Raw genomic sequence first — 23,860 nt, 5'->3', positions numbered from 1 at the left:
AGGCAGTTGGCAACACTAGATGGCCACACCTTGGCTACAGTCCTGAGACAAACATTATGTTGAAAACAAGCATTAGGTACACTTCCTCTAATGCAAAAGGCCTTCCCTAACAACCAAATAGTTTTCCATTGCACATAAAGCCTGTGAACTCAGCCGGTTATTAAAAACTTCTCCCCACTACTAGGTGATATGTGTACACTATATGAACAGATGCAATTCAGAGCGAATCACCTTGAAATTACACACACACAGGAGGCCAGGTGGAGAAAAGATAAACAGCCAGAGCTGACATTATATTTTCTGAAAATACATCATCCATAATACAATGAAACAAAGTACTGAACACCAATTCTTTCTGGATGTAATCTGAACCATTCTTTCTCTTGGCACCCTAGATGTTTCCATAGCATGTAGGACTGGAAACAGTTCCAGATCTTGCAAGCTGTCTTTAAAAGTGTGTCATCATTACATTTTGGAATATTTGCAGAGAATGCTTTAAGTGGTGAATTCATTCTCTCCCTCTCTCTCCCCCTCCCTCTCCCCCCCCCTCTCTATCTATAAGAGACAATAATGTTCTAACAACAATGGATATCCTAGAGATAATAGACAGGAAGCCATTAGGAGGAGGGGAGCATTACTGGGTAAAAGAGTTGCCTTTTCCATCAGAATTTAAGACCCAGTTGTAAAATGAATGTCTTAGGGACCCAGTCAAAACAAATGTCAAACACTTTGAAGGTGGGAAGATCAGTCTTCCACAAGAACAAAAGATCTCGTATATTTAAAAACCCATCATGTTTCTCTTGTACCCTTCTTCTAAATGGACACAGTGCACTGTACATGACTCCACCTTCCATTTTATTGTTACCACAACCGTGCAAGGCAGGCTAGGTTGAGAGAAGAACTAGACTAAGGATTCCCACTGAGTATGAGCTCCTCTCCCCACTTCACCACACTGGCTATCATAGTCAATCTGATTGCAGGGCTTAAAATTTATTGTGGAACTGCTAAAACTTAGTTAATCTGTCAGGGCAAAATTTCTCTCCTCCAAAAGAAACATATACATATTTTCATGTAAAAGCTATTTCAGGGATGTGTGTATTCAACAACTCTATGATCAGTCAAGACCATGTGAATATGGGTAGTGATACAGATCACTGAATACAGCACCCTTAAAATTTCAATCAGCATTTTAAAAAAGACCAACGTATCTGTATTTTAATCCTTCATGAGTCTTCTTCAAAGTAGACAGCAATGTCTAGAGCAGTGTTCCCTCCAAACTGAATTGGTGTGAGCTAGCGCACAGATTTTTAGGCTCCAGCTCATACACTTTTGTCTCTCAGGAAGGATGGCCCCAGAGCACATTAATTTATGCAGTAGCTTACACCTTTAATGCCAGTAGCTCACAAAGTAGAATTTTTGATCACAAGACTCTGCAGCTTAGAGGGAACATTGGTCTAGAGCAGTGTTTCTCAGCAAGTGAGTTGTGGGCCAGCCCTTCCTAATGGCTGCCCCTGTCCTTTCCATTACTCTCCTCTGTATTGTGGAAACCAAGATCTGACCCCGGAAACAGTATCTTCCATTTTTTCTTCACTGAATGTCTTGACGGTCACTAGGTGACAATCTTAGAAGAGGCCAGAGACAGTGACAGAGAATGAGAGGCTAGTCAAAGGCCGGAATATAACCTCCATGTGCAAAGGCATTATATGTCGGAATGCAACTTGCTTGGAGTTCACCGTGACAGCAAGTGTGCCCTTTGTGCAATGTTTGTTCATTTCTTGAAAATACCTGGTTAGCCCTGTGGAAAATGAAATGCTTAACTAGATGGGTGCCAGGATCATAGTTTGCCTAAAAACCCTGGGCCAGCCCTGAATGGGCCACCACACCAAGTAAATTTGGACTTTTGAGTCACCATCATGAAAAGGTTGGGAAACCCTGGTCTAGAGCACATCTAGAGAGTGGGAGGATGAAGAGAACAGACATTAAGCAGGATCCTACTGGTCTGTGTGGGGACTGCTTCATAGCTGTGCATACCACATTATGATTGTTAGCCACCCTGAGTCCATTTGGAATGGGCAGGATATAAATTGAAAGTAAATAAATAAATTAACCTTCCTTCATTTTTAGCAGAAGTACAATCAATTCTACAATTTCATTCATCAGCATAATTTAAATGTTATGGATTACTGTTCCCTTGTCACAGAACGTTGACTGCCAAATGCAAAATTTTAAAACACAAAAGTTACAGGATACCTAGCACATTTAATACAGAAGCAGAAAATGATAGTACAGTATGAGGTTTATGATACAACAACTTAATTTTTGTGGGTGAGAGGCACCAAAGGTATAATTAAAATTAATGCATAGCTGCAGTGTACATTCTGGAGTTTCATTGGTCATATCATACCATCTTAGCCTCATTCATAAAACAAATACTCACTGACAGCAAGTGTTACAATTACAGTTGGGTTGGACTAGATGACCCTGGAGATCCCTTCAAATTCTATGATTCAAGAAAGGTTCCTAATTATTTTAACACCACTGAACTCTGAATTACTGGACCAGTTTCATTATTCTGTAGGTATTTTTAAGAACACATACTAGGAAACTGAGTACATAAAGTGAAACTGAGTATATAAAGTAAGTCTACTCACACAATCAAATTTGCCAATGTAATAAATCACAGATATTGCTGCAATTCACTTGTCATACTTATGCATCTGTTTATCATACAACATACAGCTTGATGACCATTGCTTAAATTGGTCCTAAAAAGCAAAAAAAAAAAAAGGGGGGGGGACCCAAAAATGTACTTGGCTTAACTTTAAACCCATACAGAATTAGTAAACCAGCATGTGAAATTCTCTAGTACATATTTAATGTTTATCCCATCAATATGCTTTGCCAGAATACATTAATCACATCTGGCTTCCATGCACAAGAAAGAGGAGGGAGGGATTAGTTTTTTTGTCAACAATTTGTCAGTTTACTTTGTTTTAATCGCAAAGACCTTTTAGACAGTAAACTGCAAGAACTGATAGCAAGGGGAAAGAGCCAGATGGCATATTAATGTAGTAGCTCAGGGTATACAAAAGCATACTAAAGACAAAGCTAACCCGTACTTCCCATATGGATGACCTGCTGAAAAGCACTCCTTATTCAGCTATGACTGACTCATTAATTGCTCTGAAACCAGTTTTAGCAGCCTCCACCCCCATGAATTATTTGTACATAAGAGGGCACATGTATTTACATAGCAACTTGACTGCCCAACCATGCCTCTAAACAGCATGCCAGAAACAGGAGCCCAGTTACAGGTCCTGAAAATTTAATGTGTCAGTCAGAGCTGAAAATAAAGAATTACAACAAACTCTCAGAGAAATTAGTCAAAACATGCAGTCTTTTCCAGAAATGCTGTTGTAACAGGTGAACATGAGATAGTTTAACTTGAAATAACCCAACCTGTCTTGTCCTTTTGCTGCAGAAGAGTAAACCAGACAGACTTAAAGCTAAACTGGTTATCCTGCAACCTACTAAAACCAAAGAACATGGCTGCTGTTGTCTCAAAAGGAGAATTATGATGGAAGTGAGTGCCTCTGGGAGGGGAAGATCACTTTCATGCCACACCAAGCACATGCTTCTTAGTGCTGTTCTTGGCCGAAAGACCATATTGCAGGCACAGACAAGCAGTAAGAAATTACATCCAGTCAACAAAGGAAAGATGGCTTGCAATTCAGGCCTCTCATACATGATTCTATAAACCTGTTTGAGAATTTAAATGACTTTTGTTTAATAAAATTTACAGCTTCTGTGTCATAACAAGCTTCTTCAAAGATCACCCCCATCTCAAAAATAATGCACCCATCATCAATACAACCCAATAGCTATATTTCAGTTGGCTGCTGCGGGAGGGGAAAGGCAGGAAAATTTACTTTAATTTTTCAATTTATACCCCACCCTATCCCGCAAGCAGGCTCAGGGCAGCTTCCAGTCCACTGTTGGAAAATTTAGACTGGATCCAACCCTTTAACCAGAAAGCCTACCATATTTATCTCAGTGAAATTAGTTTCATAGAAGCATGTCTTCAGTCTCTGGAATTTGATTCAGACGAGATATCAATTTAGATCCTAGGAACAATGGAGGTCCTGAGCACCATCTATCGCAAACAAAGAACACACAATCAATTCCAAGCTGGAGGAAAAGGTCTAGTGCAAATCTTTAACAGGAACAGATCCTTTATGCAGCTGCAGATTTATCCAGCAATGACATTCATTGATGGGAAAATATTGTACCTATTGAATTTCTGGCCTTTATTCAGAGGTCAGAGCCACAGCAGCACTCCTGGAATGTTTTTTAAAAATGCAGTCTTGCACATGACTAGTTTATGTTCTACACTGGCATAAAAGTCTTACAGTACCATCCTGTAAAGAACTGCTCCAGTCTAAGCTCATTTAAATCAATGGATTTTTTACCAGTAACTCCATATAGCGGACCTTGACAAATTTTCTTCAGCTTTATGACCCACTTAAAAAATTGAGGAGCTGGACTAATTTTCCAGCCTTCAGGGTTTCTATTTTAATAACCATACTTTCTAATTATTTCTACCACAAAATATAATCCTAAACTCTTTGGTTTCTTGTCATTGTTCTTAAAGCTGTAACAAAAGCGTCCTAGCATGTCAATAAATGAGGAGTAACCTGGTTGTCACCACAAGTAAAAGCTACCCTCTATCTCACATTTAAATAAGCTTTGAACTTTTACTCAGAATCACTGAGATGCACCTCAAATAAATGGCACCTTAGAGACCAACAAGATTTGAGGGAGGGGGAGGAGCTCCGTGGCACAGAGTGATAAAGCTGCAGTACTGCAGTCCAAGCTCTGCTCACAACCTGAGTTCAATCCCGGTGGAAGCTGGGTTCAGGTAGCCGGCTCAAGGGTGACTCAGCCCTTGCATCCTTCTGAGGCTGGTAAAATGAGTACCCAGCTTGCTGGGGGTAAAGTGTAGATGACTGGGGAAGGCAATAACAAACCACCCCATAAAAAGTCTGCTATGAAAACGTCATGATGCAACATCACCTCAGAGTCCGAAATGATTGGTGCTTGCACAGGGGACTACCTTTACCTTTATAAGTTTTTGAGAGTCAAAATTCTCTTCATCAGATATGACTTGAATCTCATTGGATTCTAAGGTGCTACTGAACTCAAATCTAGCTGTTCCAGTGCAGACCAACATGGGCTACCGTCTGGAACTATCTTAAAATAAATGACTGCTGAAATACTAGGTGCCACAATTAAATTTCTAGATGCCACAGCAGCTGAGATCTGTTAAGCCCTGCAGCACAGACTGCATTAAAAGACTCACTCTGATCAGCACCTCAACTTATACTCCTAGATCAGTCTGACAAATCTATTTGGTTGTGACCATAAAAGTTCAAAGGTAGCAATACTTTTTATTCCCTACATTTTACCACTTCTGTAATTGTATGATGCGCAATCATGGGGAGATTTGAGACTCAAAGGATTGTCTGTGCGTTCATCTAATGCAATACAGAACTGAGGATCTGAAAGCTGACAAAGGAACAGGCCAAACTCAGTTCTGTATTACTTCGAACAGTAATACAGAACAGCAAACCTCAAGCTATAGAAAAGAAACCCACACAACTAAACAGCCTGAGAACTCAAATGGCCAAAAAGGGAGGAAATGTGTGTGTGTGGGGGGGGGGGGGGTACTGCTACACCTTTGGTGTGGACAGAGTGCAAGGAATGTTGCTGCCAGCTCTAACATCTGAAGCTTGGGTTTTGTTTGCTGTTCCTGTCTCCAGGTATGAAGTCTGAGTGTGACTTCAGTCACGGAGAAGGGACTCTTGACCCATGGCCCTGGATGAGCTGGTAATTCTCATAATCTGGAGAGGGAACACTGTGGGCAAAGAAAGGGTTTTGTGCCCCCTTCCCCTGCCAATTCTCCTTCACTGGAAGTGGCTCCTCCTCATTTACATAGGCTTGATGGACTACCAATATATCCACTTACACATTACATAGTTTGGGTCTGGATACTGTTTTAATCACTCTATAGCAGTACAACAGGAAGTGGCAATCAACCTGAACTGGAGTAGAACTTAAATTACTCACAGCTTTGGAAACAAACATCATAATTAAAGTCAAATGTTAATCCAGTGTCAGAAGAGTTACATCAGCTGTATTAGGAAAGTAATAATTTAGAGTCTTAGCAGGAAAAAGGAAAATGCTTTTTAAATCCTCATGCCTACTGTTTTACTGTGCCTTTACAGGAGTGATTCCCAGGATAGCACCATGACCACAACAGCTAAGGGAGAGATTTTCTCCAGGTATTTTAAGCATATGTGCCTGACATTTTTAGAGTTGTCTCTTTTGAAACCTTCAGTTCATATCTTCCTTAATGAATATGGAACTCAAGTTACAGACTTCAGCTGCAAATAAATACAATGATCCCTAAACATGACAACACATAATTGGACCAGGCCAAGCATACCATAAATTATCAAAATGAAGAAGTTCTGATTTTATTAAAACCGATTAATTACATCAGCACTAAGAACAAATATGATTTTATATCAACACCAATCTAACTAATTAGTATTTATTTAGCACCTGTCAGGTCTTTGGTGCCCCTCCCGGTCCCCCGGCGTCGCCGTTGCCCCACCCGGGCACTCTGGGGCGTTCCCCGGAGGTCTCAGAAACAGGGGGGTGGGCACTGGGTTACTTCACCGCAGGCCCCCGTTCCCTCCTGGCTGTGCTATGGCTCCTGTCCCTCTCTCGCGCGAGGCAGCCTCTTTGCGCATCAGCCAGCTCCCTTCAGCGACCTCCTCCCTCCCTCCTTTTATGCTTCCCGACCCATCCTCCCCCCTCCCAGGACCTGCCCCTCTCTGGCTCCTCCCCCCTTCAAAGCCCCAGACGCCCAGGAGAGGTGCGTCGGGGCCGGGCTGACTGGGCGTGCCTCGGGCGTCCCAGCCCTCAGCGGCGTGCTGCAAGGGAGCGTCTCGTGCTGCGACGAGCTGAATGGCTCTCCCTCTTGCTCTCCGGCGTCTTGCCCCGGCCAGACCTCACGGACTCGAAGCCGGGCTCGCCGTCTGGGAGGCGTCGCTCGGGTGGCTGCTTTCGCCCCGTCAGTCGAGGTGAGGGGTGGGGCCTCCACAGGGGCTTGGAGAGGTGGGGGGGGCTCTTGGGGCGATGCCGGGGGCTTGGAGCGGCTGGCAGGCGCCGGGGGGTCTCCTCCGCGCAGTCCCTGCCCGGGCTGGGCGGGACACCCCCCCCCCCGTGTCCCTTGCTTCTCCGCTTCCTCCTCGAAGACCCGGGAGAGGTAGTCGGCCACGCGGTGGTCGGCCCCGGCTTGATGGTGCACTGTGAAAGAAAAGGGGAGAAGAGACATATACCAGCGAAGGACTCGGTCATTGGAGTCCTTCATCCTCGACATCCACAGCAGGGGGGCGTGGTCCACCACCAACCGGAAAGGGTTGTTGGTGAGGTAGAATTTCAATGCCCCGACGGCCCACTTGACCGCCAGGGCCTCCTTTTCTATGGTGGAGTACGCCCGCTCGGCGGGCAGGAGCTTGCGGCTGATGAATAGGACCGGGCGTTCGTCCCCAGGGCCCCCCTGGAGCAGGGCTGCCCCGATACCGGTCCCCGAAGCATCTGTGTGCAACACAAAGGGCTGGGAGAAGTCCGGGTTTCTCAGCACGGGGTCTAGGGAGAGGCTCGTACGCAGTGCCTCAAACGCTGCGTCTTGGGCTGGCCCCCACTGGAGGACGTTCGGGCACGCCTTCCGCAGGCAGTCCGTCAACGGGGTGGCCACTGCCGCAAAGTTGGGGATAAATTTGCTGTAATAGCCCGCGAATCCCAAGAAGCGCCGTAGCTGCTTCTTGGTGCGCGGGCGGGGCTGCTGCTCCAGGGTGACGACCTTCTCTGGCAGGGGTCGGAGTTGGCCTTTCCCTACCAGGAACCCTAGATATTTTAGCTCCTGGAAGCCGAGGCGGCTTTTCCGCGGGTTAGCGTGGAGCCCGGCGGCCTGCAGGGCGTGGAGTACCTGGCGGAGGTGGAGCAGGTGGGCCTCCCAGGTGGGACTGCACACCACGATGTCGTCGATATAAGCCCGAGCGAAACCCTCGCATTGGGCTAGGGCCTTGTCCACCAGCCGCTGGAATGTGGCCGCAGCCCCATTCAAGCCAAAGGGCATGCGCTTGAATTGGAACAAGCCTTGTGGGGTGGCGAAAGCGGTCTTTTCTCTGTCGGCCGGGTGCATGGGCACCTGCCAATAGCCCTTGGTGAGGTCCAGGGCGGAAAGGTACCGGGCCTCCCCCAGCTGGTCGATTAGGATATCGGCCCGCGGCATCGGGTAGGCATCGAATTTGGCCAGTTTGTTCACTTCCCGATAGTCCACACAGAAGCGCATGCTGCCGTCGGGCTTTGGCACCAGGACCACCGGGCTGCGCCACTCACTCTGTGATGGTTCGATGACGTCGAGGCGCAGCATCTCCCTCACCTCCCGGGCGATCACGTCCCAGCGCTTCTGTGGGACGGGCCTCCACCGGGCGCGTGCCACCTGGCCTGCAGGGGTTACTACCCGGTGCTTGACCAGGGTGGTCAGGCCCGGCTGGTCGGAGAATACCGTCGGGCACTCGGCCAGGACCTTCTGCAGCTCCTGTCGCTGGCTGGGGGTGAGAGCGGCGTCCAACACCGGGCCTCCCCCGGCGCCCCCCGCGGTCGTCCAGGGCAGGGTTCCGTCCGGGAGCTCGCCCGGATCGTCGGCCACGAGCCCCTAGTCCGGCCGCGCCTCCCGCCGCACCCAGGCCTTTAGGCTGTTCACATGGAGGGTCTTCCTTTGGCGAGCCCGAGGCCCGCACTGGACCTCGTACGTCAGGGGACCCAGGACTCGGGTGATTTGGAAGGGTCCCCGCCACGGGTCCCCCTGGCTCTGGCCCATCGCTCCCCTGTGGACCAGGACATCGTCTCCCGCCTGGAACCCGCGGGCCCTAGCGCCCTTGTCATAACGCCTCTTCTGGACCTCCTGGGCCTGTGCGAGGTTCTCCCGGGCCTCCCGCCGCACATCTTCTAGGCGTCCCTGCAGCTGCCTGACGTACTCCTCCGGGGCCTCTTCCGGCACTGCTCTGCCTTGCACCCACTGCTCTCCGAGCAGGCCCAGGATGCCCCGGGGTTGCCGCCCGTACAGCAGCTCGAACGGGGAATACCCCAGGGATGCCTGGGGCGTCTCTCGGATGGCAAAGACCAGCGGGTCCACATAGAGGTCCCAGGCAGTGGGGTGGTCATATGCTGTCTTCCTCAGCATGGCCTTCAGGGTCTGGTTCATCCGCTCCACCAGCCCGTCAGTCTGGGGGTGGTGGACGGAGGTGAAGAGCTGCTTGATGTGCAGCGCCTGGCACACCTGCCGCATGAGGCTCGTCGTGAAGGGTGTGCCTCGGTCTGTGAGTATCTCCCGGGGCAACCCCACATGTGCGAAATAGTGCATCAAGGCCCTGGCCACGCCCGCGCTCTTCATGGTGGGCAGGGGGATAGCCTCCGGGTACCGGGTGGCGTAGTCCATGAGGACCAGGATGTAGCGGGCCCCACGAGGGGTGCGGGGTAGGGGCCCGACAAAGTCCATAGCCACTCGTTCGAACGGGACCCCCACTATGGGCAAGGGGGCTAGGGGGGCTTGCGGCTCGGCCCTAGACGCGAGGCGTTGGCAGATACCGCAGGAGCGACAGTAGGCCTGGACCTCCCGGGCTACGGAAGGCCAGAAGAAGTTGGCTAGCACCCGGGTCAGAGTACTCTTCACCCCCTGGTGGCCCGCCCATTGGTGGTCGTGGGCGCCCTTCAGGACCTCGGGCCGGTACCTGTGAGGGACCAACAGCTGCTTCCCGGGGCCCAGCCGCCCTTTTACCTCTCTGAACCACACGCCCTCTTCCCGGATGATTCGAGGGAGGCGCCGGCTCCGGCGCTCGTCTACAACCACCCCGTCTCGGACTGCTTCGTGCCGCCGCAGCGCCTCCAATTCTTCGTCTTCGGCCTGAGCCTCCACGAACTGCGGGTCCGCCGGCCACGCCTCTCGGCCACCCGCCACGGGACGTTCTGCGTTGGACGGGCCCTCCCCGGGGTCGCTGTCCTCTGTCTCCCCAGCGGGGGCGGCGTCATCATAACCGGCCCCGGCAGGCTGGCCTGGTCGGCCGGGGTTGGCTGCTTCCACTACGTCGCCAAAACGCGGAGCGTCCCGCCCGAGCAGTATTGGGTAGGGCAGGCTGCTTACTTTGGCGACCGGCACGCTCCAGTAGCGGCCGAAGTATTTCAGTGGGATGGACACCACCGGGCTTCTTTCGATGTGCCCATGGACGCACCGGATGGCGGCGGTGCGGATGACAGGCAGCGGGGCGGGCACCAAGTGGGCTCGTATCATAGACAGCGAGCTGCCGTTGTCGACCATGGCCTGCAGTTGCCGCCCTCCCAGGGACACCGGGATCGTCCAGGGGGGGGGGGGCGAGCCCCCGCCTCAGCCGTCTGCCAGGACTCTTCCCAGCTCACGTCGCACTCCATCAGGGGGCACTCGCGTTTGAGATGGCCCCACTGGCCACAGGTGAAGCAGGGCCCTATGTCTCCTGCTGGACGGCGGGCCTCCGGCGGCGGGTGCCCCTCCTTCTCCCCCTCGCGGCCTCCGGGGCGTAGACCAAGTCCGGGTAGCGCCGGGCGTGCTCCGGGCCTCCACCACCCCGGCGTGGCACGGGCCGGCGGCGTCCGCGCCCGGCCCCCCCGGTCTCCGGCCCCGGGCGCCCTCCCGGGTGTCGCTCCTGGGGCGGCCCGTCCGCCGGGTGGGGGCAAGCCCTTCCCTGGCTTGCCGCCCTCTGCGTGGAAGGGCAGGCCGCGGTGGTCGGCGGCCTGAAAGTTCTCCCACAGCTCCTGGACCTCGCTGAGACGGGTTGGCTTCCAGCAGGCCACCCAATGGCGGGTACGCGGCGGCAGCACCTGCAGCAGCTGCTCCACTACCACCAGCTCCACGATGCGCCGCCCGTCGCTGGTGGTGGGGTTGAGCCACCGGGTGGCGGCATCCTTGAGGGTCGCTATTGCTGAGCGTGGTCGCGTCTCCCCCGTAGGCAGCCAGGAACGCAGCTTCTGGCGGTGGGCCTCAGGCGTGATCTCCAGGCGGTCCAGGATGGCGGCCTTGAGCGCTGTATAGTCCGCCGCCTGAGCCCGCTCCAGGGCCTTCATGGCAGCTTGGGCCTCCCCGGTCAGGTAGGGTCCCAAAATAAAGGCCCACTGCTCTCTGGGCCAATGAGCGGCCTCAGCCACTCGCTCAAACGCTTCCAGGTATGCCTCGACATCGTCCTCCGCCCCCAGCTTCGTTAGAGGGGGCCAGGGGCTCCTCCCGGCGCCGAATGGTGTTGGCCCCGCCGGCTCCGGGCGGGCGAGGAGCGCCTGGTGAAGATCCCGCACGAGGGTGGCTTGGGCCGCCGTCTGCTGCTGGGTGACCTCCCGTAGGAGCTGCGCCTGGTGGTCTGCGAGCCACTGCCCAAACTGGGCCAAATCCACGGGGGCGGGGTTAGTGTCCATGGCGGCGGTCCGCCCCACGTGTATCACGGAGTCCTCACTTGACTCGTCCGTCGACGACTCGCTGGACTCCGGCTCAATGGTTGGGGTCGCCACTCGGCTTGAGTGCCACCCGGGCGGGGCCGGAATATGGGGGCGTGGTCGTCCTAGGCTCGGGAGAGTGCCCGCCTCCTCCACCACGTTGTCAGGTCTTTGGTGCCCCTCCCGGTCCCCCGGCGTCGCCGTTGCCCCACCCGGGCACTCTGGGGCGTTCCCCGGAGGTCTCAGAAACAGGGGGGTGGGCACTGGGTTACTTCACCGCAGGCCCCCGTTCCCTCCTGGCTGTGCTATGGCTCCTGTCCCTCTCTCGCGCGAGGCAGCCTCTTTGCGCATCAGCCAGCTCCCTTCAGCGACCTCCTCCCTCCCTCCTTTTATGCTTCCCGACCCATCCTCCCCCCTCCCAGGACCTGCCCCTCTCTGGCTCCTCCCCCCTTCAAAGCCCCAGACGCCCAGGAGAGGTGCGTCGGGGCCGGGCTGACTGGGCGTGCCTCGGGCGTCCCAGCCCTCAGCGGCGTGCTGCAAGGGAGCGTCTCGTGCTGCGACGAGCTGAATGGCTCTCCCTCTTGCCCTCCGGCGTCTTGCCCCGGCCAGACCTCACGGACTCGAAGCCGGGCTCGCCGTCTGGGAGGCGTCGCTCGGGTGGCTGCTTTCGCCCCGTCAGTCGAGGTGAGGGGTGGGGCCTCCACAGGGGCTTGGAGAGGTGGGGGGGGCTCTTGGGGCGATGCCGGGGGCTTGGAGCGGCTGGCAGGCGCCGGGGGGTCTCCTCCGCGCAGTCCCTGCCCGGGCTGGGCGGGACAGCACCCTTTATTAACTGACCTACACATCACAACAAGTGCATTCATTTATTATTTAATATCCAGATGAACAGGTCTTTGCATCTTTCTTCTTTATTGAAGAACACTGCCAATTTTCAATTATGTGCCAAGATTCACAGAAGAATTCAAGAATGAACACGCGTATGTGCTGCTAACTTTTCCTTCAGAAATTTGGGCAAGGGAACCTTTTGAGGACTACTCAACTTCGCAGCCACGTCCCTTGTTGCTTTTGAATTCATCTACCATTTCTCAAATCTCAGTCACTGATTCTTCTTCCTTCAAACCAGAACTTGCAAAAACAACCAAGCCCAAACTTCAGCTGCAAGAGCTGGTAATGGAAGTAATACACAATGGTGGGGAAACGTGAAGCCAGGAGGAAGCATGGCGAATTGTGAAGCATATGCAAGGGTGTGTAATTTGGAGCTGTGCAGGAGTTGCTGCCCTGTCATCCTGAGCCCATTCCCAGACTCCATAGCTCTGGTTATGAGGGCAGCTGGAACCTTACCTGCCCCAGGCAATGCAGCCACTGGGACTGGTCATATGCTCAAGATGAGAAAGCACATGGTCTCACATCCTGAGCAAATTTATGTTAAAGGAAAGGAGGTGAACTCTATACAGGTGTGCTTGCTCAGGATGTGAGCAATGTGCTGCTGTGGCTGCTCTCTCATCCTGGTACAATGGTAACAGCAGGGGGTTCTGCTGCCCCAGGCAGGGCCCTGCCCCTGACTACCAGTGGAGGGGACTCACCTCGGGGAAGGCAGGCTCCAAGGAGCACACACAGCACCAGATGCACATGGGGAGAGGGGGTGCCCAGCGGTGCTCCTGTAGGCCAGGTGGTGCCCTAGGTAGTCGCCTACTTTGCCTACTCCCACGTGCCGACCCTGGGTAGCAGCTAGACTGGCAGGAGATAGGTGAGGCAATGCACCATGTTCATAGGTGCAATTTTTGGCCCTAAGAACTCACACCTCTATGAATTATGTATTAGCTGTTTCTCCATCCCAAGTTAAAACTATTCCATCAGGGGAACAGAGGTTTCTCAACTGTATAAAACACTTGGGATGTCACTTGCATAGTTAGCATCACATGAACTAGGGTCAATGGCAATGAGCTTGAACAACTTAAAAGATGTGAAAACAAGTCTTTAAGAAGCAAGGCATTCTTCTTCATGAGCTGGATGGCAACAATACACCAGGAAGTGCTCTGCGTTAAACCCCAATGAAATGGTTTAGAACTGTGCAAGAGCTCAGCAATACTACCATGCCCTTGTGAATCTCCCATTGATATATTCCTGTCCTAGATCTATTCTGAATACACAAGATAAAGCTGCTATGAGCATACTTTGAAAGGTAGATTATAAAATATGGCCAGGTCACAAATGTTTCCAGATAAACTTTTTATCATCTCCAGCTGGCCTGGAATCTGGATTAAAACAATTTTATTTAGTAACATATGGTAACAATATCTATTTCTTGCATCATTAATAACTTCTTTTTATCTATCCCATATGTTACTTTCTAACCACCCCTCCCCCCATTACTTGACCCCCGCCAGTGTTATTTACTTAAAATACTAATATTTAAAGGTACCCTTAACTAATAAAAACAAAGATTAATATCCTTCTTCCTTATACTTAATCATTCTCAAAAATTGTCCAATGTCATTTTACTTTCCACTCTTTTTCTACATATCTTCTAAACTTTTTCCATTCCATCTTGAAAACTTCTAAATCATAGTCTCTTAAAATTCTTGTTAATTGGTCCATTTTACTCCATGTCATAACTTTTACAATCCAATCCCATTTCTCTGGTATTTTTTCTTGCTTCCAAAACTGCGCATACAATGTCCTAGCAGCTGAAACCAAGTACCAGATTATAGTTCTATCTTCTTTTGGAAATTTTTCCATTTGTAATCCCAACAGAAAAGTCTCTGCAACTTTCTTAAATTCATACCCCAAGATCCTAGAAATTTCTTGTTGAATCATCTGCCAATACTTTTTCGCCCTTTCACAAGTCCACCACATATGGTAGAAAGAACCTTCATGTTTTTATACATAGCCTTGCACGTTGTTCAATATATATTGCTTTTATCATCCTTATAAAGTTTTTCCCCAACTCCATTTTCTCCATTAAAGTCCCAATTTAAATTTAAAGTGAATCCCCCTCGAAATAAACATGCCTGCCGTAGACAATTTCCTTTACTGGAAAAAGTAGACAGTAGGCTTTATAAAGCCTTTTCTGTCCAAAAACAAAGATCCTGGTCTGCTCCACACAGGGAAACAGGTCAGCTCACCAAGCTTCAACCCCGGAAGTCCTGTGCATTTGTGATTGTGATTCTTTTCCCCTGAAGTTCAAAACTCAAACCTTCAGGTATTATCCACCTAAACCTCATTTCATTGTCCTGTAATTTTTCTGTCAGTTTTTTATATGTTCTTCTATCATTTATCACTTGCCTTGGCAACTCCTTCATAATTCTTACTCTGCTGCCTCCCACTATCAATGTCTTTTCAAAATTTTTATTCATCATTTTTCCCACCATTTCTTTTGTCATATATCTTATAACTACATCTCTTGGTAGATTTTTTGTTTTTTAGCATAAAGTGAATTCATTCTATACATATAGTCATACATGTTTCTAGTCCCTTCAGGATCTTCCTCCAGAAATTCTGCAGTTATTTTTATTATATATTCTCTCAAGTCAGTTTCTTCATCCTCAGGTACTCCTCTCAGACGTATCTGAGTCTCCATCAATTTGCAGTCATGAATTGCCACTTTTTCTTGTATTTTTAACAAGGTGGAATCATGTACTTTCACTCTCCCTTCCACCTCTTGCACTTTTTTTGATGTTACCACAGTCTCATTTCTGAGATCCTCTATATCTTTTTTTAGCACTTCAATATCTTTTCTAATTTCCTTTTTGGAAGCAGTTATCATTTCCTTCATCCCTTTCATTATCCTGGCTTGCACTGCATCCAATTGGTCCTGCATTTTCTCCAGTGAAGCAATCCTCGCACGAGTTTGCTTGTGGTCTGACATGTAATAACACCAAAAAAATTGACCTCACCAAATTAAATTTCAACTATCGCCATCCTCAGAGCCTCCTGGGCTCAGATACTAATTTTTAAAGTTTTTATTTTCTCCAAAATGGCGGTCACAACTTTCTGCTTCACTTAAAAAAAAAATTCTTTTTTCCTCTAGAGGCTTCAAAAATGTTTATCAACGATAATGTCCAATAGCATTTACCTTATAATCATCACCTCTGTCGGCTCCACCAATTTTTAATGTCCTGAACACTTTAAAAGTTTTATTTAAATTTTGGCCTCCTTGCAATGGCTGCCGATGTTTTTCTATGATATTAGTCCTAGAGTAGGCTGGCTGCTTCAATGATTTCCCTTTTTCATCCAATACTTCCTGCTTTACTCGCCACCAAATCCCGTTTTCGCTGGTAGAGAGATCTCACGATGCTTGACGTATTTCCTGTGTTGACTGTGGGAGCTGCAGTTCTATGATGATGGGGCTTTTTCTCAAAAACCACAAGTAGACCAAACAATAAATTCCTTTCCAATTTTTAACACTGTTCTTTAAGTTTACAAAGTCCAAATTTCACCCCTTCTCCCCTTCTTCTTCCAAGCTTTCTGGATTTCAATTTCCCACCTTCTGATTTTATTTTGTTTAACTTTAATTAGTCCCGGAATGAAAGATAGCGATCTTTTCTGTAGTTATCCAGATCAACACTGGTCTTGTATAGCTTTAGATGTTTAGTAGTATCAAAGAAGATTAGGATCCTGTCGAGCTTAAGTCAAATAAATGACTCTTGAAACTTCTGCAGATGATGAAAATGCAACTCGTCTCCAGAGACCCTTCAAAGCCTCAAAGGAGCCCCCCCCCCCCGGGACTCCCTTTTAGTCAAAGTAAATCTCCTCAAAGTTTCCTGTGCATATCTTGGACTAATCTCTGACTGAGGAAAGTAGGCAGTAGGCATTAGATTGCCTTCCACTACCCTGAACAGAAGTTCCAGCCTGCTCCCCTTCTGAGCAGTTCAGCTCGGCATTTTCCAACCCCGGAAGTCCAGCTGACCTGGCATCTGGTCCCCTATGTCTCCTCCCATGATCTAGCCACAGTGATCCATGCAATCGTTCCCTCTAGGTTGGACTACTATACCTCGCTCTATGAGGGACTGCCCTTGAATTTGACCTGAAACTTCCACTGGTTCAAAATGCAGTGATGCATCCATTGACTGGGACACCCTTGTGAGTGCATATCCAGCTAGTGCTTCGCCAGCTGCACTGGCTTCCAATTGAGTATCAGGTCAAGTTCAAGGTTATGGTATTAACCTATTAGCCCTATGCAGTCTGGGGCCAATGTATCTGCAGGCCCATCTGTCCCAATATGTCCCCTGAAGAGCTTTACCCTCAGCTGAACACTTTCTGACAATCCCTGGCCCAAATAGCATCTGTTTAGCCTCAACCTGGGCCAGAGCCTTTTCAGCTGTGGTTCTGGCCTAGTGGAATGCTCTTCCTAGTGAGATCAGGGCCCTACAGGACTTAATAGAGTTTCACAGGGCCTGTAAGACAGAGTTGTTCTGCCAGGCTTTCAGTTGAGGCCACAGGTGTCAAATTACATCAGCCTGTCCTGCCCCAAATCCTCCTTAGTCTGCTTTACATCATGCACTCTATTAAGTGTCCCAATGGCAGGTGCGTTGCCCACCTCCTGATCTACCAGCCCTTAGGCATATTTGTAGCTTACACCAGGGAGTTTTGTTTTTTTAGCTTGCCATCATGTTTTATACCATTGGGTTTATAGATCTGAATATATACATGGACACACACATTGTGTATTATTTTAAACTGTTTTATCTATCTGTTGTGTAGCTACTCTGAGCACGCTCACAGGAGGAGGCCAGGATAGATATCTCAAAAATAAAAAAATTAATATTAAATAATAACATATGCCCAACCCATTGAAGTGTTCCATCAGCAACAACCAAAATATAGGAAACTTGGCCTGCAGGCAGAGTAATCATTCACAAGGCAGATCTTCGGCATGGGCAAACCAGTTTGTGCTGCAGCCTAGCATATGGAAAACAAGCATAAAAAGTTTCCACTGATCTAGACACTCCACAGCATATGGTGTTCAGGATGATGCCAAATTTCTAGAGGGGAGAAATGTTCTTTCAAACACAAAAGTCTATCTAATCCACAGTTTACAGCCCAGTTTCTGCACAGCATGCCCACGAAAGGGGAGGGGAGGAGGAAAGAGAGCAGTTAGCAGAGAATGAACATTTCATTATTCAACTACACAAAAGTACAAAACTATGCTACAGAAAACAAGCAAGCTCAGGAAAACTGTTCCATATAAGTCTTGGTTGAAGTGTCTAGCCCTCTACTTCCTGCAGGAAGTCCTGTGAAGGAAATTATGCTCTAGTACAGGGGTGGCCAAACTTACCTAATGTAAGAGCCACATAGAATAAACGTCTGATGTTTGAGAGTTGCAAGATATGAATGTCAGATATCTGAGAGTCGCAAGGAAGGGAGCGAGGGAGGAAGGAAAGCAAATAGATCGGGGAGAGGGAGGTTGAAAGAAAGCAACTTTAAAAGCATTCTCCAAGTCGCTGTCTTTGCCAAGCCAGCCAATGCGGCAGTGGGGGGTTACAGAGCCACACAATATGTGTGAAAGAGCCACATGTGGCTCCCAAGTCACAGTTTGGCCACCCTGCTCTAGTACCATGTTAGCCCAATCATCTGTAGAGCTCCCTCTTACAACTCTGAGTTCAACATGAGAAAAACTGGTCAGATCTGAATAAGAGCCCTACAAGAGTTTCAGGGTGTACACTTTTAAGAGTCAAAGTTTTGACTCTCCTGAAACTTAAGGTGCTGGACTCAAAATCTAACTATTCTAGCGCAAACTAACATGGCTACCCTCTGAAACTACCTTGCAATGAAATAATTTCATTGTGTATTTTACATTCAAAGATAACAAATTTAAGAACAGGTCGGACATTAGATCTGTACTTCAGAATCTATTTGTGACTGTATGGCGTTTATGACAACTCAGTTGTTTTAGGAATGAGACCAAAACTTTAGCTTGAGAGAGAAGCAGTACACTTTTAATAATGCGATCTGACTACAGTGCCTATTAAAACCTGAACGACTGGTTGATAAAATATTTAAAGCGATGGTTAGCAATATGCAGTAATCTTGTCTCTTGTGTTCTGAAAGCTGTTTCTTGATCTCTCTTTTATAAATGCTTTGGATATATGCCTTTCCTCATGCTTATTTACTTGATTTCATTATTTATATTCTACTTTTGAAGGGGAGAACCCAAAGCAGTTTACCGTTCTAAAAACTAAAGGGAGGAGAGAGGGAAGAAGCCTAGGTACAGAATAGGTCTTCCTTTGACTCTGTGCTCAGAGATCTTCTTCCTAGCTCTCGGTTCTGAGGCTGCTGCCCTTTGACTTGCATCTTAAAGTATGCCCAGGCTTAAACTACCTGTAGCAGAGAACATACAAACCCATCCAGTTCTTAATAGATGCTGCTAGCTAGCATGGTCTTTCTCAATTTCCTCTGGCCACAAACTGGCTTTTTCATTACCTGTAGCAGAGAAGTACATCAGACACCATACCTTTGTCACAGTATCTGAATCTATTCAATAGGAATGTACCATCCAAATCCCTAAACAGAACACTGAATAGCACCATGCCAGGAAAGAAATATCCTTGAAGCCTCCTTCAGTTAAATTTCAGTTAAATGCTGATATGTTAAAAATCCTTGACAATTTTTTACACGTGCTTCCATTAAACTTCCTACCTCACAAGCCTCTTTTATTAAGCAGAGAGTGATATAGAAAGACAAGCAGATATTCTCAGTTCCCCTGTATTTCCTTGAATATCACAACACTAGAAGGGCCTTTACTTTAGCTAGGACTATGTCCCTGCCATCTGCTGTAGTAGAGGGGAGGTATAAAGGGACTCCTTATGCACTTAGGCTCTGTCCCTGTTCCCAGCCTGAAATAGATTCTCTGGAGCATATATACTTTAATTGTTCTCTTCATACAGTGAGCCGAAGGGAAATTATCAGCCCACTGCTGGAAAGGTTTCCTGGCAGATCAAATAAACTTAAATTAGATTATCTTCTGTCAGATGGGAACCACCAGACAACAAGACAGGTGGCTAAGTTCTGTTCCCAGGTTTATAAGGAATTCAAAAAGTGAGACAAATAGGCCAAACTGTAAACCTTTGAATAAATATAAAGTGACTTTTTAAATGGGTTAAAGCATTAAATCGTAATATTTTTATTCTTTCTTACTGTCATAAAATTTAACATGAAGATTCTTTGTGGGACTTTTATAAAATACTTTTAAGGTTCTTCTAAATGACCGAAATTTTCTGGTCAATGACTGTAATAATAAACTGAACTGAACATAAGTCTCTCTTATACATATACCTGTTACCAAGCCACTTCTGACAACTCTTCTAAGAAAAAGCATAATAACAGTAATAATGCATAAGAAGTTGTAAAGTATTTAGAGTAGACTCAGGTGAATAGCCATGTTGGTCTGAAGCAATAAAACAAAGTTAGAGTCCAGTGGCACCTTCAAGACAAATAAAGTTTAATTCTGGGTATAAGCTTTCATGTGCATGCATTCTCTGTGCTTCGCTTCTACTGTGCTATACAACAATCCTGTAAGTTTCCATATTATTAACCCCAGGTTACCAACCGGAGTCTGTTGCTGGGAGACAATGCCTGCCCAAAGCCACCTAATGAAGTTAAGATAAAGACAAGATTTTAACATGAGACTTGTCAATTAATACCTCAGTCTTGACCACTAACATATTCTTGCAGCTCATGTAGTATAACAGTGACCTGAAAATAGGATTCTCACTGCTTAATTTTTCTTCCCAAGACAGAAACCATAAAGAAATAGGTTTTTCATTCAAGGTAGCATTTTCCCACACACTATCAACCATGCAAGAGAAACATTATAGTGATATTACCCTACTTCCTCTCAATTTTCTATCTGCCAAAATCAGAGGAGGCATGAGGTAAGGCAAATAGCTAAAAAAGGCTTACAGTGTAATTCTATGCAGTTACTCCAGACTATAAGCAATGATTTCAGTGTATGGAATAACTCTGCTTAGGACTGCAGTTAGGATCTTATGTTATCTTTGAACAGGAAATTATCTCAGAGCAGGCCCCTAAGGCCTGGTTGACACATGCCAGAGAATGAAGCAGCAGGACCTTGGAATGACAGAATGGAATACGCCACTTTGGATTGCGTGCAATAGACTCCAGCTTTAGAGAGTTTCTTCAAATAAAAAAAACTCCATAGAGACAGAAAATTATCACAGCAGAAAAAAAGCTTCTCCACCCTCTCTTTGCTTCCTGCTATGATTTTCTATTTTGAAGGAAATCGTGGATTCCAAAATCCTACACCTGCAGACATTTTCGAATTTACCATGCTCAGTTATTAACTGCCAGCAACCATCAAGAGTACTATCAGATTTCATTCCCAATAATTAAATGGTAAGCATGTAGCAGATTGTAGTTTTTTAAAAAAAGAACACGTTCAGATCTCTATTAATTCCTATAACTGACAGATGTCCATATCACAGGATATTGTATCACTTTCTACAAGCCACCACCATCAGATTAACAGTTGGAAACATTTAAGTATGGAGAAGTGACACCCCCAAAGTCCAACATTATGCCAGATTTTAACTAAAGAAAGCCACCCCCAAAGCCAGATGCCGCATTAAAGTAAGGTTTTCCAAAGGCTGTGAGAAAGCTATGGACAAGCAAACCGAATCCTTCTTCAAACCAATATTTCATGGATATACTGTTTTCCACTTAGCCTTTATATGAAGCAAAACAGAAAGAAAGATAACATTCAGATAATAAAACTTGGCAAGCCCTGCAATCAAATTAGAGACACAATTTTTCAATTGCCTGAACATACAACAAATCCAAGCAACAGACAGAAAGTCTGGGGGCGGAGTTTCAGTCACTGATGGAATCGACTTAGGAACTGAACTTTGGGACACCAACATTCAACCTGGCCATCTGATCTTTCCTAGTCTTAACACATGATTCTCTCACTGAAACAACACTTTCCCTTTTGGTGTCATGACAATAAATCCTTCCAACACATTCCCACGGAAATGGATGTAACTGCAAGTCAATGCCTACATTCCTTAGCTCCACACTGTTGTGGTACAAAATAGAAGAATCACAGTGACCAAGTTTCTCCACGTGAGACTGAGAAGGGGAAACTATCTCCAATAGGTGAGCTCACAGATGGTGAGTTGTCCAGAAAGAAAAACACAGCCAGAAGTGATAGAAAGCAGAATAGGCAGAACAAACAAAATCAAAATTGGGGAGAGCAGTAAAGAAAAGGAAATCTTTTTAGCCCCTCCCCAAAGCCATGGTGATGGTAGAAATCAAAGATTAGCTGATCAAGAGGCCACAGAGGCTAAGCTGCAACACACACCACGTAAGGTGCCACAAACCTCCTGTTCATCTTTACAGCAGCAGACTAATAGAGCTATCCCTTCAGAATTTGCCACAAACGGTTGTGTGTATGAATGTGCATACAAGATATATATGTGTGTGACTTTACATATGCAGAGTATATTTTGAACATTTTAAACAGATATAGCTCTGTATTAAAGATGGGTATATACAGTAAAGATGTGCATATACAGTGCATAACCTGTACAGGTATATTAAAGGGATGTACATGTATGCTCACACTGTGCCCAAATCTTAGCTATAAAAGAATTATCTGTGCTCGTGTTTTATTTACTTGTTTCATTTATAGCCTGAAACCCTAGATGGGTTTCAAAATATAGAACGCAATTTAATCAGACAGCACAACAACATGCAGTAACACTGCAATAGGACTGCGTTCAGCGATACGTAGCCATAGATAACACTGGTGTAAGACATGAGCACGTATATGGGTGTACACGATACGAAGCGTGATCTATGCATGCACACATACATACCTTTAATAGCAATACAAATTAGGCACCACAACGCAGTGTCACACATGATGTACACACACACACACACGTATGCGGTGACTGTACTCCCTGAATCATCAGGTTTGGGCAAAGTTTCCGCAGCAGCCCGCACTGCCAATGGGGAAAGCGGGAGCAAAGCAAAGCAAAGCAAAGCAGCGCAGCGAAGGAAGCATCCGCGGCAGAGCTGCCCCTCGAGCCCTCACCCCCCCCCCACCCCCATACACACACACCGTCGCCTTCCCCCTCAGAAGGGGGCCGAGACATACCCAACATCACACAGATCACATCCAGCACCACATAGGGGAGCCGCGTCTTGTCAAACATCGTAGCGCCGCCCGGCTCCTCCCGGAGACTCCGGCTAGGCTAGCAGCGGCGGCTGCGGCGTGAGGGCGAAGCGAAGGAAGGCGGCGAGCCCGGCCGCATCCAGGCGCAGGGCCGGTTGAGGGAGGAGCTGGGGAAGACCGAGCCGCGCTCGCTATCCAACAGCGCCACCAGGCATTCGAGGCGCCGCCACTAATGAGGCTCGCGAGGACGACGGGTTGGTTCTTTAAGGAGGGGGAGGGGCCACAGGGGGATGGCTTCGGCTCCTCCCAACACCCGGCTCGTGCGTGCGTGCGCGCGCGCGCGCGCTCGTGCGTCGCTCTCGACCTTCCAAAATTCCGCCGGTCCCGGGCGTCGATTCGCTTTTGTCAGGCACGCTTATCATACAATTCGCCCCGCCCACTCCATCACAGCAGCCAATCGCGTCTCTCCTCGCCTGCCTCGGCGTCCCAAGAACGCCCGAGGGGGCTGGCCTCTGATTGGGAGAATCGCCGAACAATCGGGTTGCGCGTCCCTCACCCGATTATGTATATATTAACCAGCTTGCCAACTCTAGTCGGCTTTCTGTGGGCGGAAGTGGTCACGTGATTAAAGGAGGCTGTGCGATTCCTCTCCGCCGGCTTCGGTGTATTGTGCGGTGGTGCAGAGGGAACAGCTGAGCTTGGAGGCGGTGGCACGTTACTCAAGTCAAGTCACTTTCTGTGCAGTAGTAAAATGTTCTAAACCGATTTATACATTTTATGAACTTTACGTTTAGAGCGAAAGTAATGCTTTGGGTTATTTTAGCTCAATTTAAAATACGGCTTTCAGGAAGAACATGGTTTGAGTCCAGTCGCAGCTTTAAGAATAACGAAGTTTTGGTGTAAGTTGTGTGCACATATCTGAAGAAGTGTGTGTGCACACAAAAGCTTATACCGTGAATAAAACTTTGTTCTTAAAGGTGCCGCTGGACTCAAACTTTGTTCTGTGACTTCAGACCAACAGGGCTACCCACACCACATTAAGTTTTCAGGGAGGGAAGAATAAAAATTTTAGAGCAGGGTATCAAACTCATTGGTTATGAGGGTCGGATCTGACATAAGTGAGAGCATGTTGGGTGAGGT

General features: G+C 47.8%; 1 protein-coding gene across 2 annotated transcripts in view; it reads right to left on the bottom strand.

Moving 5' to 3' along the window:
* The window catches only part of PLPP1 (phospholipid phosphatase 1), a 114,303-nt gene extending 91,190 nt beyond the window's left edge, over positions 1-23,113 (bottom strand). For both annotated transcript variants that reach the window (XM_060235980.1, XM_060235982.1), the window contains exon 1: positions 22,703-23,113. In XM_060235980.1, coding sequence (XP_060091963.1) covers positions 22,703-22,760 — 58 coding nt within the window. In that variant the 5' untranslated portion in view covers positions 22,761-23,113. The remainder of the gene's footprint in view (positions 1-22,702) is intronic.
* Between the last annotated feature and the right edge of the window lie 747 nt (positions 23,114-23,860).

The sequence above is a fragment of the Heteronotia binoei genome, chromosome 4 (assembly GCF_032191835.1).
Source record: "Heteronotia binoei isolate CCM8104 ecotype False Entrance Well chromosome 4, APGP_CSIRO_Hbin_v1, whole genome shotgun sequence".
NCBI lineage: Eukaryota > Metazoa > Chordata > Lepidosauria > Squamata > Gekkonidae > Heteronotia > Heteronotia binoei.
The sequence above is the reverse complement of the archived record's forward strand: the minus strand, read 5'-3'. Positions and strand labels throughout refer to the sequence as shown.